The sequence below is a fragment of the Procambarus clarkii genome, chromosome 81 (assembly GCF_040958095.1).
Source record: "Procambarus clarkii isolate CNS0578487 chromosome 81, FALCON_Pclarkii_2.0, whole genome shotgun sequence".
Lineage (NCBI taxonomy): Eukaryota > Metazoa > Arthropoda > Malacostraca > Decapoda > Cambaridae > Procambarus > Procambarus clarkii.
Window position 1 is genome coordinate 18,472,736 of NC_091230.1, and position 13,520 is coordinate 18,486,255.

The 13,520-nt window shown below is 38.0% G+C and overlaps 1 protein-coding gene across 2 annotated transcripts in view; it reads right to left on the reverse strand.

Moving 5' to 3' along the window:
* Positions 1-1,156: 1,156 nt before the first annotated feature.
* The window catches only part of SRPK (SR splicing factor protein kinase), a 218,425-nt gene continuing 206,061 nt past the window's right edge, over positions 1,157-13,520 (reverse strand). For both annotated transcript variants that reach the window (XM_045766616.2, XM_045766614.2), the window contains exons 8-12: positions 12,970-13,209; positions 7,286-7,453; positions 6,784-7,073; positions 4,868-5,030; positions 1,157-3,725 (exon numbers count right to left, since the gene is read on the reverse strand). In XM_045766616.2, coding sequence (XP_045622572.2) covers positions 3,541-3,725; positions 4,868-5,030; positions 6,784-7,073; positions 7,286-7,453; positions 12,970-13,209 — 1,046 coding nt within the window. In that variant the 3' untranslated portion in view covers positions 1,157-3,540. The remainder of the gene's footprint in view (positions 3,726-4,867; positions 5,031-6,783; positions 7,074-7,285; positions 7,454-12,969; positions 13,210-13,520) is intronic.

Consider the following 13,520-nt stretch of genomic DNA (forward strand, 5'->3'; position numbering starts at 1 on the left):
CTTGCTATTTCCCATTCATACCATACGTTTATCTAGCAACCATACACAAGTCGCTAACCCATTCCATGAAGATTTGTGCACAAATATTGAATTTTTATGAAAAAATATATTTAAATTTTTCAGTTGTCTCCAATACACCTCAATAAAATTTGTAATTGGTCTACATAAATCTCTTCACATTGCTAAATAAAGTCATAAACATACTGTACATCTAATTTAGGAAGCAAATTATGCACATCTAGTTCTCGGATTGTACTAGGTTTACACCTTTTTAAAATATTCTTGCTTTTAAACTCCCTCGTGGCCCCATTCATACAGTATACTATATACAGTATCCTGAACCACATCACACAACCCTGGTGTGCACCTCCATTAACAGAACCAGTTCATTTTATACACCATTAACTTACACACACTCATTAACTCAGATAAACACTTCAAAGTTTTTAACAAACTCCATCGCTATACATTTTCATTTTAATCAAATGCTTTTGAAGCCAATAGAGGCAACATATATCTTTCTCATGTGCCTTCTCAATCTGTCTATACAATTAATTGATCTACATCCCCTCTTCCACTAGAGGGAGATGTATGATTTATTCCTATCATACATAAATTTCATACCATTTTTTATCATTACCTAAACCATCCTCATGACTCCATCCAAACATTGTGCAACCATGGAGACATCACGCAAGCATGTAATACACCAACAATATCATACAAGTCACTCATTACACAACTGAATGAGCACTAATAACATTGCACATTCTCGGTGTGGCAGTATTTAGTGTGGGAAGAAGTCAGTAGGAAGTAAAGCCCTCAAGCTGTCATAGGTAGATAATATAACCTACCAAATACTGTATCTTCAATGAATACAAAATATACAGAGAGGTTATGCTCATTTGGGGTAACTTGAAACCAGAGAGAATTTAACTTGAAATAAGGATAAGAAATAAGTGAAAACACATGACATCCAGGTGGCATTAGAAGTTTAGTTTTATGGAGAATGTCTTATGAGCTTCAAATGTGCCCATATTATTTGGTGTTAAAAGTGTTAAATTTATAGCAATATCTAAATTATTTGTAAATATAATTTAGAGAGTTGGTGCATAATAGAAAAATCATAATACTGTATAAGGGTAAGACAAAAAAGTCACTTGTCACTGTCATATTTTGAAAATAATAATGTACATAACAGGATTGCCTTTACTCGTTTCATTATACATAAAAACAAATTTTCAAAAATACTTTACATGGAAAATCCAGAACATTGGTATGGCCACCAAACAATAAAAAATTATAATTTCAAAATTTACAACATAACTAAAGAAGTCAAAGGTGCACATTTATTACAAATTCTTGATAAAAAACGTTTTAAATTTTAGTTATAGTGGACTGTGTCTGGTAGTAAATTAAACACAAACCTGGTGTGCTTCACCTTTACTATCAAGAGTATCATTATGCCTGCTATACAGAGGATCGGACAAGTCTACCACAGCAGCAAGGCCCAAATTCTTCGTGTGATGTACAAAATTTGTTGGCCTACTGCACCCTTGGCAAGGTTAGAGGCATCTTAATATAAGACAATGTTAGCCTGATTATGGGAGACGCTCCATAAGCAGGGTTGAGGCCACCCGACCCACTTCTGTGCTCACCTCCACCTACATCCCTGCTCGACTTTTTTTTACATACAATATTTGCATTGTACATAGAATCTTTCCATGTGATGCCACACCAATGCTGGAACACATGTAGTTAATCCGACACAAAGCGTTAGCGTAATAGAAGCCAAACAGGGAGAGCAGGTGGTGGTGTCACATTACTTGCCGTCGATAACACTATTGGCTGGTGGAACAGAGTCACAAGGGGGAGACATAAATGAACTGCTACAGTTGTGTCACAATGAAAGAACCTACTAAACAAAGGTGCATATCTAAAATTGAGTAAAAATAAATTATATAATCACTGATGCATACGTATGACATCTTATAGATGTGGCTAAATATACAGAAAAACACAGTGCCTAGTAGCCTCAATAAAGTAAAGGGGACGTAACATCACTGCTCAAGATAAATCCTGAAACAGCGAGCGGTAAGAGGAAGTTTATTGATAAAAGGTAGAGCAAAGGGGATAGGAGGGGAGGGTAGAGGGATTGTACTTGGTATACAGCCAGCTGGACAGGGTTCTACTGACTTCTAGGAGGGCCTGCATTTAGTATACAATTTTAATGATGGACAAAATATTGCAATCAGGCTACAAGGCTAATTGTATGTTATATAACACCAGCCCTGTTTTATTTGAATTTCCACAGTTGGTACGTTTCAATACTGCATCTTCAGATCACTCAAAAAATAAAATAAAAAAAATGCGTTTGGTATCTTGAAGGATCCTCTCCCTTTCAATAAACATAAAATAGATATAAATTATGTTCCAGTATTCTGTAAATGACTGGTGTCTTTTTCAGCAAGAAGGTTTTTACTCATACTTCAAATATATATATAATTTAAAAAAGCAAGTAAACTATGATAATAAATGAATATATATATATATGTGTGTGTGTGTGAAAAGAAACCAAAACTTTTCAATGGTAGCTTGAAGAGTTGCAGTTTCTGTGTTCCAACCTACGGAAAACTACCAAATTGCTCCATCAGTATCTCAAAGCCAACATTTTACATTTCAGGGCTGATGGGAAACCAACTTCATTGAGTGGTGCAATATTTACATAACTATTAAAATGAATGTTTAGAAAAGAGCCATCCCGTTGTGCACGATGACACAACACCGCAGGTCATCAGGGCATGTGGTCCTTGGTACCAATATTATCCCAAGTTCTGCAGCAGTGCTGGTAGAATACACGTTGTATAGTCACTTCTCATGCAGGATAAGTCATAGGATCTCTGCTTCCTCTTACAAATATTTGTGGTTTGAGCAGTTAAATCAGCAAAAGAACATATGATTCCTCCAAATGTCCCCTCTCAGCAATATGTACTATCATGGACATTGAGAGGATTAGCAACCATCTGTCTTTATGTACACTCACATCAGAACCACTGGACACAGTCATCATACTAAGACACTTGCACAGAGATTACTGGTTCCTCCAATCAGTCTCTTTGCATCATCAGAGCTGAATGAACCAACTAAAATTCAGTCCTTTATAATCAAGAGTCAAAAGCACTTCTGGTCAAGATTGGGGCCGGTAACCCCATAGGCGAACCCTGGTATGTGCACTGCCCACCCTCAACCCTTGCCTCAATTGACCACTCATGTGCTATGGTGACACTACGCTGGGTAAGGACCAGGTGAGTTGATCTGGAACATTTCTTTAACAGTTGTCATTTAATGGAGACATCTTTGGTATCTGCCCTGATGCTGATCACCATAATGAAGTGCATATATGTGAATGGTCAAGTGAGAGGATGGGAAACTGCTCCCTGATACCATGTGGTTCTCCTGCTTGGGTAACTTGGCCCAATCAGACAAACTGACTTTCTACCAGAGAGAGGGCTGAGGGAGCAGTTGTAGCTCTTCTCGTGTTCATGAGTTGAGCCATGGGTGTTTGAGGCACTCGCCAGCAGTAGCTCGCTCTGATGTGTCAAATGCCAGCATAGGGTTGAGAAAATCACTAAAAGCCCGAGCCTCCTCTTCAGGCCACTCATATTTCTCTGTCAGCACCTCAAACATGCCCCATGGACGGAGCTTTGTGATATGCTTAAGGTCACCTAGAAAACACAAAGTAATTGATTATTTTAATATTATATATATATATATATATATATATATATATATATATATATATATATATACATATACATATATATATATATATATATATATATATATATATATATATATATATATATATATATACACACACACACACACACACACACACAAGTGTATACTGTGTACAATCACACTTTAAAGGAAAATATTTGCATGTAGGTTTTATACAGTGCATTCAATTTGTTTTTATGTGGATATACAGCTTTTAAAAAACTGGTGCTAAAATATTCACAACGTTAAATAAACAAAACATTGAACTTCATGTGGTTACTATACACTAACATAATAGCAAGGTAACACTATAATAAATCATACGATGTAGGGATTTGGCAACTCTTGCCGCATACTGCTATTCGACGCAATTAGATCTGCCTCTCCAATGAAAATGGGGTGGAGCAGATTGACAACTTATGTGAGGCCTGCAACTAACTGCAACTTGGGCAACAAAAGCTAGTTAATGAGGCACGTTTGCAACATTTAAATTTCAGAGGAAAATGATTGCACTGCAATTGCATGTAATTTTTGCAATGACACATGAAAATGAAGCAACAGAATGTGCTGGTTCTGTGATAATATGTAATGAGTAAGATATGATGAACGTATTAGTGCCATTTATCATATATGTATACAATCTTTTCCTATGCTATTATGATCCCATTTTTTTCTGGGCCAATGCCTACCCACCCCTACAAAGTAGAAAATTGGCTAATAATGACTTGTTTTATAATTAACAATCTAATACAGTATTTCACCAGTTATTTATCATAATTATCTCATGTTAATCAGGAAAATACAAAAATTGAGTTTATATTTCTTCCCTTACCACACTAATCAATGTGAAAATCCGTAGGAGCAATGATGAGGGTTCGAACCTATGCGGTGGGTGTTCCCACGCACACGCTCTAGTGACTAGACCCCGACATGGTCTAGTCTCTAGATGCGTGTGTGGGGGAACATCCACGTAGGTTCGAACCCTTATCACGGCTCCTATGGATTTTCTTATTGATGCAGTCACATTAGTGCGATTACTCTCTGAACACTAATCAATATTAAAATAATATTTTTTCCATGTACATACCCTTTTTATCAAAGAATTCCTTTGAGTATTTGCCAGACTGAGCTATATGGCGTGGAATTTTCCCCAGGAGTTCAATGATGTGTGCTAAATGGTCCTCATCACGTGTATAGTCAGCCCCACTGTGTGGCTCAAACAGGTAATCTCCAGTTGCCAATTCAAAAGCCTGAAAAATAATCTCTCATTGTTGGAGCAGAATTTAATGTTATAAATGTAATTTTATTTATATAAAAATTTAATTATTATTTATATAATCTGTGAACATAAACATTTGGGCCATCACAGCAACATAAGGATGAGAAGGTCAGTAGTGACTTATCAGTGAGTATTGGGGAGCGAGATCTACCGATAATTCTCTATGCTAAGAGGCAGTAATGCCTCCTAGCCATTTACTCTTGGCACACTATGTATCTCCATGTTTAAGTTCCTCATCATATTTCTTAAAATTGTAGATACAATTTCTTCCTTGAATGCATTACACATGCCAACCACTTGCACCAGGTATGAGGTACCTAGTACTTTTACATCTGATGCATGTTTCTGGAGGTGGCTAGTTTATTGTGCACCCCATGCTCATTCTGAGCGTGATAGTGCCAAAAAGTGTTACAGAGGGCACAAAAGGTCTTCTTCAAACCTTGGCAGAAATTTTGACATTAACAATTACATCTAACCTGCACACCTTATAATTATAATGTGAGCTAGAAACAAAAGAAATTTGTATTACAATATGAATGTATTTACAATAAATTATTATACGTTCCAGGTAGGTATTTTACCGATACATAAAATATTTTAGATATGGGATATTACAGGATCATAGAATAGTTGCTGGTTATTATTATTAGCCTTCACATTATACGGCTTATTTATTAGTCTCCTATATGTCATTTATCTACTAGAGGTGAAATATGGATTCAGTGCAAGGATTTCAGATATTTTATCCTTTTGTAATAATATAGTTTGCCATTTCATTCAGCATGATTTTAGATTTAACTCCAAATAAAGGTAAATGTCTACACACTTGTTGCCTATAAATGGCAAATTTGTAGCAAGCCATATTCCAGCTGTGACATCTGTTATTCTATTCATTTTGTTACTTGTCCCATACAGATCTTCTGTTTGATATATTTCATTTTGATCTGTTTGTTCCACTTTACACTATTCTACTTTCTTCAAATTCATCCGAGTTTTCATCTAATGTCACGTAAGGGTTCTATCCAAATTCAATAGCCCAAGATTACATTCAACATTATCCATATTTACTGCAAGCTTAGCAAGAGCAACAACTTTATCATGTTCCTGCAGTCCAATGTGACAGGGAATCCTGGTGTTCTAGTTCACTGTTATATTTGCATGAGAATCTGCAGTTGGGTGTGGCTTCTATAACAATTCTACTTTTTGTACTTCCCACTTGACTACCACTTGACTTCTTACATCTATCTGATGTAATTACATTTCTAGCCTTCGTGTCCTCTTGTACTATTATCACTATTTGAAACAGCCTATCCCTATCTACCTTGTCTATTCCTATCAGCATCATCTTTAGTAGCTTATGTCTTCCCTTTTCCAGTAAGTTGTTAGGTTGAAGTCTTCTATGCATTTTCAAAGTTTAATTATTATTTCAGTAATTGGGTATAAATCTGTTTGTTACAGACACAGACACATTTACTTTATACACTCTTACATCCATCAGCCATTGCTTTAAGGAATTTCCATAAAATTAATTTTTATGCAAATAATGACATAAAAACCACTTGACATTAAAATCAAGCCCTGAAAAGAAATTTATAGCTGGCAAACATATATATAGCAGGTAAATTTATATAGCTGGTAAACAAAAATATATAACTACTGTACTATAGAAATCCTAAGTAACACCTATACAATCAGATATGGTTTCAAATTAAAATAACACTAACCATACAGGCTGTACTCCAAATGTCTGCAGGCGCTCCATAACCAGCTCCCAACAGCACCTCTAGGCACCGATACTGCCTCGTCTGAATATCTTCCGTGAAGTGATGGTCAACCCAGCAGGCATTACCCAAGTCAGCAATTTTAACTTTCATATCGCAAACTTCATGGACAGGATCAGGAACCCGTTCAATAGCTTTGTGGTCAGGACAGGATGCTACTCTGCGCATTCCACTCCCACTACTGCTGGTTCCCCCACTGTAGTTAGTGAAGTTGGCACCAACATCATCACCATCTGTGAGGATTTACACACTTAAGCCTTAGAGAACTATATATATTGTTTCCAATAAAAAGAATCTTGAATAAAGTTACATAATAATTATGAGAGCTCAAATTTAATCTCAAGACCGGTTACTTTACTTTTCCAGGTATATTTCTAACTTTGATATAGTAAGAAAGTGACAATGCTTAATGTAAACATAAATGAGACAATGTAAATATTAGCACCTTCATCTTCTGGGGGAAGCCTCATATCAGGAGTAATCTCAGACTCTGAGCGGCCTAATGTGGGACGGGGGCTGTCGTGGCCATTCATGAGTGGGTCAAGTGAGAGACCCACTGCCCCACCCGGCCGCACATCCCCCTCACACATCTCTGCTAGACTCTTGCGGTGTTCTGCAGGCCAATCACAAAACAAATGTTAATCATGCATCTATTGCTACTCACATTAGTTCTAAAATTTACAGAATATGTAGCATGGATAGGGGAATAAGTTTAAGTTTAGGTGTGGGGTAAAATAATGATCAGCAATTTTCAAATATTAGTTAAGGTATCTGAAGCCATATACAGTATCTCTTTAATGCATATTAATCAAGCTAAAAAGATATTTAATTACATTCCTCACTAGTTTAGTAATGAATTATTACAAGTTTTTTGAATACTCAATTCCTTTGATTTTCTCTCATACTAAAAAAATGCCTATAAAAGTGCTATACAAAATTTCTTTGAAGAGGTACCAGAGAAAAGGAACACATGCTTTTATGGCATGAACATATATAGCTCGGATTTGCACTCGATCCCCCTAAACATAATGAGGTGTGGTGGCTTCTTTCTGTGATTTATGTTATGGGATATAGTCAGGTCCCTCTTACTGAGAGAGTAAGAGTGGAAATAAAAAACCCAATAATATACACAAGTGCATGTATGTTAATGGAAACAATGGATACTTGTGTACTCATATTTGTCCATTATTGTTTAAAATGGGAAAAGAAGTAGAATTCTAGGAAATGCAAATAATAAAGCATTGAATGTAATAAATGCCTCTTTCTGGGTCGCCTCAGTAACATCACAGTGCATTGGCTCTGGAACCAAAAAAACAGCCACAAAAGCATCAGGCCTCTGGATTTATTCAAGCCTACCCAGCACCAGGACCAGAATTTGATGTGTTCTTAAGAGGCAAGGGAAGCTAAGGTACACAGGATCACCTCAAAACACAGTAAAACTGCCTCAAAGTACAGGTGAAGCAAAACGAATTACATTGCCTTGATGAAACCAAAAACACAAAGATGGGAAGTTTGCCCAGTGCTAACAAACCAAGCACACGACCCAATGATGGAAGAAACAAAATGGGCAGTTTCTTTCAGCCTGATGCCCCGTTACCTAGCAGTAAATAGGTACCTGGGAGTTAGACAGCTGTTACGGGCTACTTCCTGGGGATGGGGCATGGTAACAGTTGATCGATCGATTGATTGATTAACCCTTAAACTGCGCATGGCGTATATATACGCCCTGAGTAACATGTCCCATGGTGCGCATGGCGTATATATACGCCATAGGGTGCCAGGCCTATGGCGTATATATACGCCATAGGGTGCCAGGCCTGATTCAAATGGCCCGCGGCTACACGGGGTTCACAGTAGCTTCCTCAGGGCTCTTGTAAACAGATGCCATTTTTAAAAAAAATCGTGGGCAATATTCTCAGGTGTGAGAGGCACAGTACTGTTGGAGCAACCAAGGCCGGCGCACGCAGCATGAGCGAACAGCATTGATGTTCAGCTTGTGACCACAGCATCGCCGAAAAATGTCAAAATAAATATATAATTGTTATTATTTAGCGATGACAATATTACAGATGACCAATGACTGATATAAATAACCAGGGTTGTGATAATAGCAGGATTGTTGTAATAATTAGCGCTGTGAGAGGAGTGATGCTGAGAGACAGAGGGAGACAGCATCGTTTACTGACTGTGTGGCCACCTGTTATTGTTTGCATTCACTATACCAGGTCAGTGGTTCTCTATGGTGAACACAAATGTAGATACTTATATATAATGTGTGTATTAGTGTAATAACAGCAAAAGGATTATGCTGGGAGGAGCCATATGGGTGACGGAGGTGACGTCGTCTGCACGATTTGTCTAGCTGTTTAGAGGGTGGCCACTATGCTCTTTGGGCGCACTACAAGCTTAGGTGTACAGTTACGGTGCATAAAACATGTAGATATTTATATATAATATGTGTATATAGGGTAATAACACTGCAAAAGGTATTGTTGGGGGAGAAAGTTTAGTGCGTGTGACCTTGAGAGAGTGAGGGAGCCGCCAGCCGCCATCTGTGTATAGCGACGACTCTTAGTGCCTGAACTAACTATATCAGCTTAGCTGTACAGTTGTGGTGAACAAAATATATACATACTTATATATAACGTCTGTATATAGTGTAATAACACCACAACTGGTATTGTTGGGGGAGAAAGTTTAGTGCGTGTGTTGAGGGAGTGGCAGCGAGTGGCTGGCTGGTGTGTGGCGGTAACTCCTCGTTGCTTTTCGACTCTCAATACCAACTTAGTGGTTCGTTATGGTGACCAAAACATGCCAATACTTATATATAACCTGTGTATAGAGTGTAATAGCAGCAAAACTATTTGTTTATTGTTTTATTAACATAATAATTGAATCACTAATATGCACATCATACTTTTGAGTATAGCGATTATTAACCACTTTTATTATATAAATATATTACAATACACACTATTGAATAATAGTACTGCAAAAAAACTAAGAAAAAATCAATTGGAGACATTGAAACAATTAGGTAATAATATCTTTGTGGCAACTCCCATCTGTCAACGCGGGTGACGCTGACCGGGTCTGACGACCGCTCTGTCAACGCCCACTTTTTGCCAGACTTCCTCGGTCAATTGCGCCCAAAATATGTCACCTATGATTTTTTTGTTATTTTTTCCGTGCTCAAGGGACACAAATTAACATGTTTAGAAGACAAAAAAATTTTTTTGAATTTTTTTTTTCTTGCGCACAGGGGTGTAAATGTCCATATGACCCCTGAGCAGTGTAAGGGTTAACAGTTGAGAGGCAGGCCGAAAGAGCAGAACTCAAACCCCGCAAGCACACCTAGGCGAATACTAGGTGAATACCAGAAGACAGCTTACCTCATCCAAGGGTTCAACTTGCCTGACAGTTTCACTTTTGTGGCACAACCACCACAAAAAAAAAAAAAATACTGGAAAGAATGGCAAAAAAAGAGCAGGTAGAGAGAGCTAATGAGGTTGACCAGAAAAAGGAAATTTCATTATATGCAACATTTTATTTCTGGGCTGCCCCTTACCAGCTCCCCAGTGAATACTTACCTGTGAATGGTATCTCTAAGTGGAAACTCACTTAGGGCAAAAAGGAACAGTAATAATGGTACAATACAAGCAAAGATGGAGGCCCAATTTGCAGGTTGAAAAGACAAGAAACCAAGGGCTCAGAGAGAATTAACCGACTGGAATGACATTCAAGCATCACAGAGGCCCAGTGAGGATGAGGAACATTTAAAACTAACTAATGAGCAGTCAATACACTGTTAGCCTGCTAGAAACCCAGATCTTGAATATTGTAGCCCAGAGCTGTAGTCATAATTAAAAAAGCAGGCAGTAAGACTTGTGCACATGTTCATGAAGATACATATCAAAGGAAGGCTGAACCTAACCACCCAGTGAGATACACTGGCTTTTAAACAAGGCACAAGATATCTGAATTCACAAAAAGATGCAACAGCTTGAGAAATTTCAGTAATGATGCCACACTGCAACAACCAGACAGAAGACATGATGCACCTTTGGCCGGACAGGCGCAAATATCCAGCTCCAAGAACATCTACAAGATGAGAAAGACAACTTTAGGGAGGAGAAAGAAGAAACCACCACAACAATAGTAATAGAGGCTCTGTCTAGATCTTTCTCAATGGGGGGGGGGGGGAACAGCACTGGGCACACTCCACAAATAATCAAGACAATGCTTGAAACCACTGGCACTATAACCTTATTTTACCATATTACTATTTGAAGTATTGACTGATGGCCTCCCACCCCATGCAAGTAGGAAAAGGATACCTAAAATGAATGAATGTTTACATGCAGTTACAACAATGACATACAGAGCAACTGTTTTTTTAATAGAAAGACAACTCAATCGGGACATGCATGTCCAATAGACGTTTTTATTTGGCAATGCAACACCAAGAGCTGGAAAGTCATAATATGAAGCAAGGCTAATCTGCTCATAGATATATAAATGATCAGCCAGAACACTATCTTCTAAAGAAGAATATTTTTATACATTATGGCAGGTTTTTTAATCTTAGATGAAATATTTCATACTATCTCTGCCTTATGTGAAATGACTTCTTCGTGCATGATATGCAATTCCTTTGGAACCTAGGTGTACAAAAGCATATATTCCTCAAAGTCTGCCTAACACAGACACTGAATGTATCCAAATATTAATAAAGTGTATGTCTGCAACATTTTAATGGAAAAAGATGAAATTAAGAGGGTTGATATAGATTCTGTTTTAAAATATAAATGCTGGACATGAAACAGAAGCATGGACATAATATACAGGTACATGTACTTCCTGCCAATTTTGAAGTACAGTATATCTGCTGAAACAAACTGCAAGCTAGTTAATTAACACTTTCGCCCGGGCATGACGCAGCATTGCGTCATCCGTTTACTGTCGGTAATTCCGGGGATGACGCAGCATTGCGTCATCCACTTTAAATAATCGCCAAAAATCAGGTTTTTATCCAATTTTTTTGGGACTGGTTTTAAAATGCGTGCCGATGTCTTCCCATTTTCTTTGTTGAGCCTCGTGGCCCTCAGGCAGCTTGGCACACGCCGTGGGCCCATTGTTTTCGCTCCACTGTTGTGACCAATGTCGCCTCCCCTCGCATCTCAAACGTGTGAACATTTCGGCTATTTTCCGTGGCTATATTTCTTACTGCGGCTTTAGAAACTATCTATGCTTACTCCACGATGGATAGTGATCACGAACAAGGCCCTTCCAGGAAGAAAATTGCGAAAGAAAGGCTTGAAAAGGGCGGGAATTGGGAGTGTAGCTGGAAGGCGTCTGAGCGCTCACTCACGGCTAACGCTTGGCCCGTCTTCAACTCGTCGGCGGTTGGAGCGTGACCAGGTTTTTTATTTTATATGCTAATGTTCCTCTAGAGAATTCTATTGCGAACCCATTGAAACCAAAATGAAAGACCTAGGACGAAAATTGAGGTGACCAGAGTGAAAATAGTGAAAACATTTTATCGCGTTTGCGCGCTCCTGGGTAACTCGTTCGCACTTTCTCTGTTTGTTGCGGGTAATTAGCCAGGCTTTTGGAGTTTATATGCATTTAGTGCTGTAGAGAATTCTATTGCGAACACAATGATACAAAATTTAATCTCGTAGGACGAGAATTAAGGTGACAAAAAAGTTGGAGAGTATACACTTTTCAGAATTTACTCGCGCTCCCGCGACACCCTGGGACCCAAATCGCACAGTTGAGGGGTGGCGCACGAGAAAAAGTGTACGTACACGTACGCCAAAGTGTTAAAAAAAAAAAAATTGGTTTAAAAGAGAATTTCCTTCCACCAACCTAGTAGTTTCAAGAACAAGACCCTTTGATTTATATTGTTATATCTCTATGTCAGGCAATGGTTCAAAATACTACCATAGTAGTGAATATTACCACTCTTCTTAACTTAATTTAAATAAACTTCTTAAGCTTCCATTCATTAGATTATTTCCAACTTGTATTTGAAGATGGAATTGGATGCAAGACATCAAAGCACCAACATTACATGACCAAACAAAATATAACGTTACAACTGAACAGCTTTCATCTGTTACACACCAAGTTTTTGCTGAGCCTCTTCTTCTAAGGTAAGATTAGGAGTGATGAGGCAAGGCTGTGGATGAGGTATAAGCGGAGGATGTGGCTGGGTGGGTGTTAACTCTGGTTCCTGAAGCTGTGGTAGTTGTTGGTCTTGAAGCTTCAAAGGCACCTCCTCAATACTCTTCTGCTTTTCTAGTTGCTGCCCGTTAGTTTGCGGTGTCATGCAAGACTCCTCTATGCTTGAGTCATTACTTAGCACTGGAATTAAGTTAGAAGACATGTTATAAATGATGGGTTAGCTTTCTAAATGCCACACTAATTGTTATTTTCAAATTGTTAAAAAGGGTGCAAAACATTGTACAAAAAACAACAAAATATGACCCTCAAATACAGATTTCAAAAGCCACACTGTACTTCAATAATCATGGCAGTTCAAAAAATACAATAATGAACAGCAAAGTAATAAATTATGTACCAAGTTATGCAAGGATGTGAGATGACTGCAGTATGAATATGAAAAGAATTAGACCAGCAGAAATGAACAATATGAGAAGCCTATTTCGTATTTA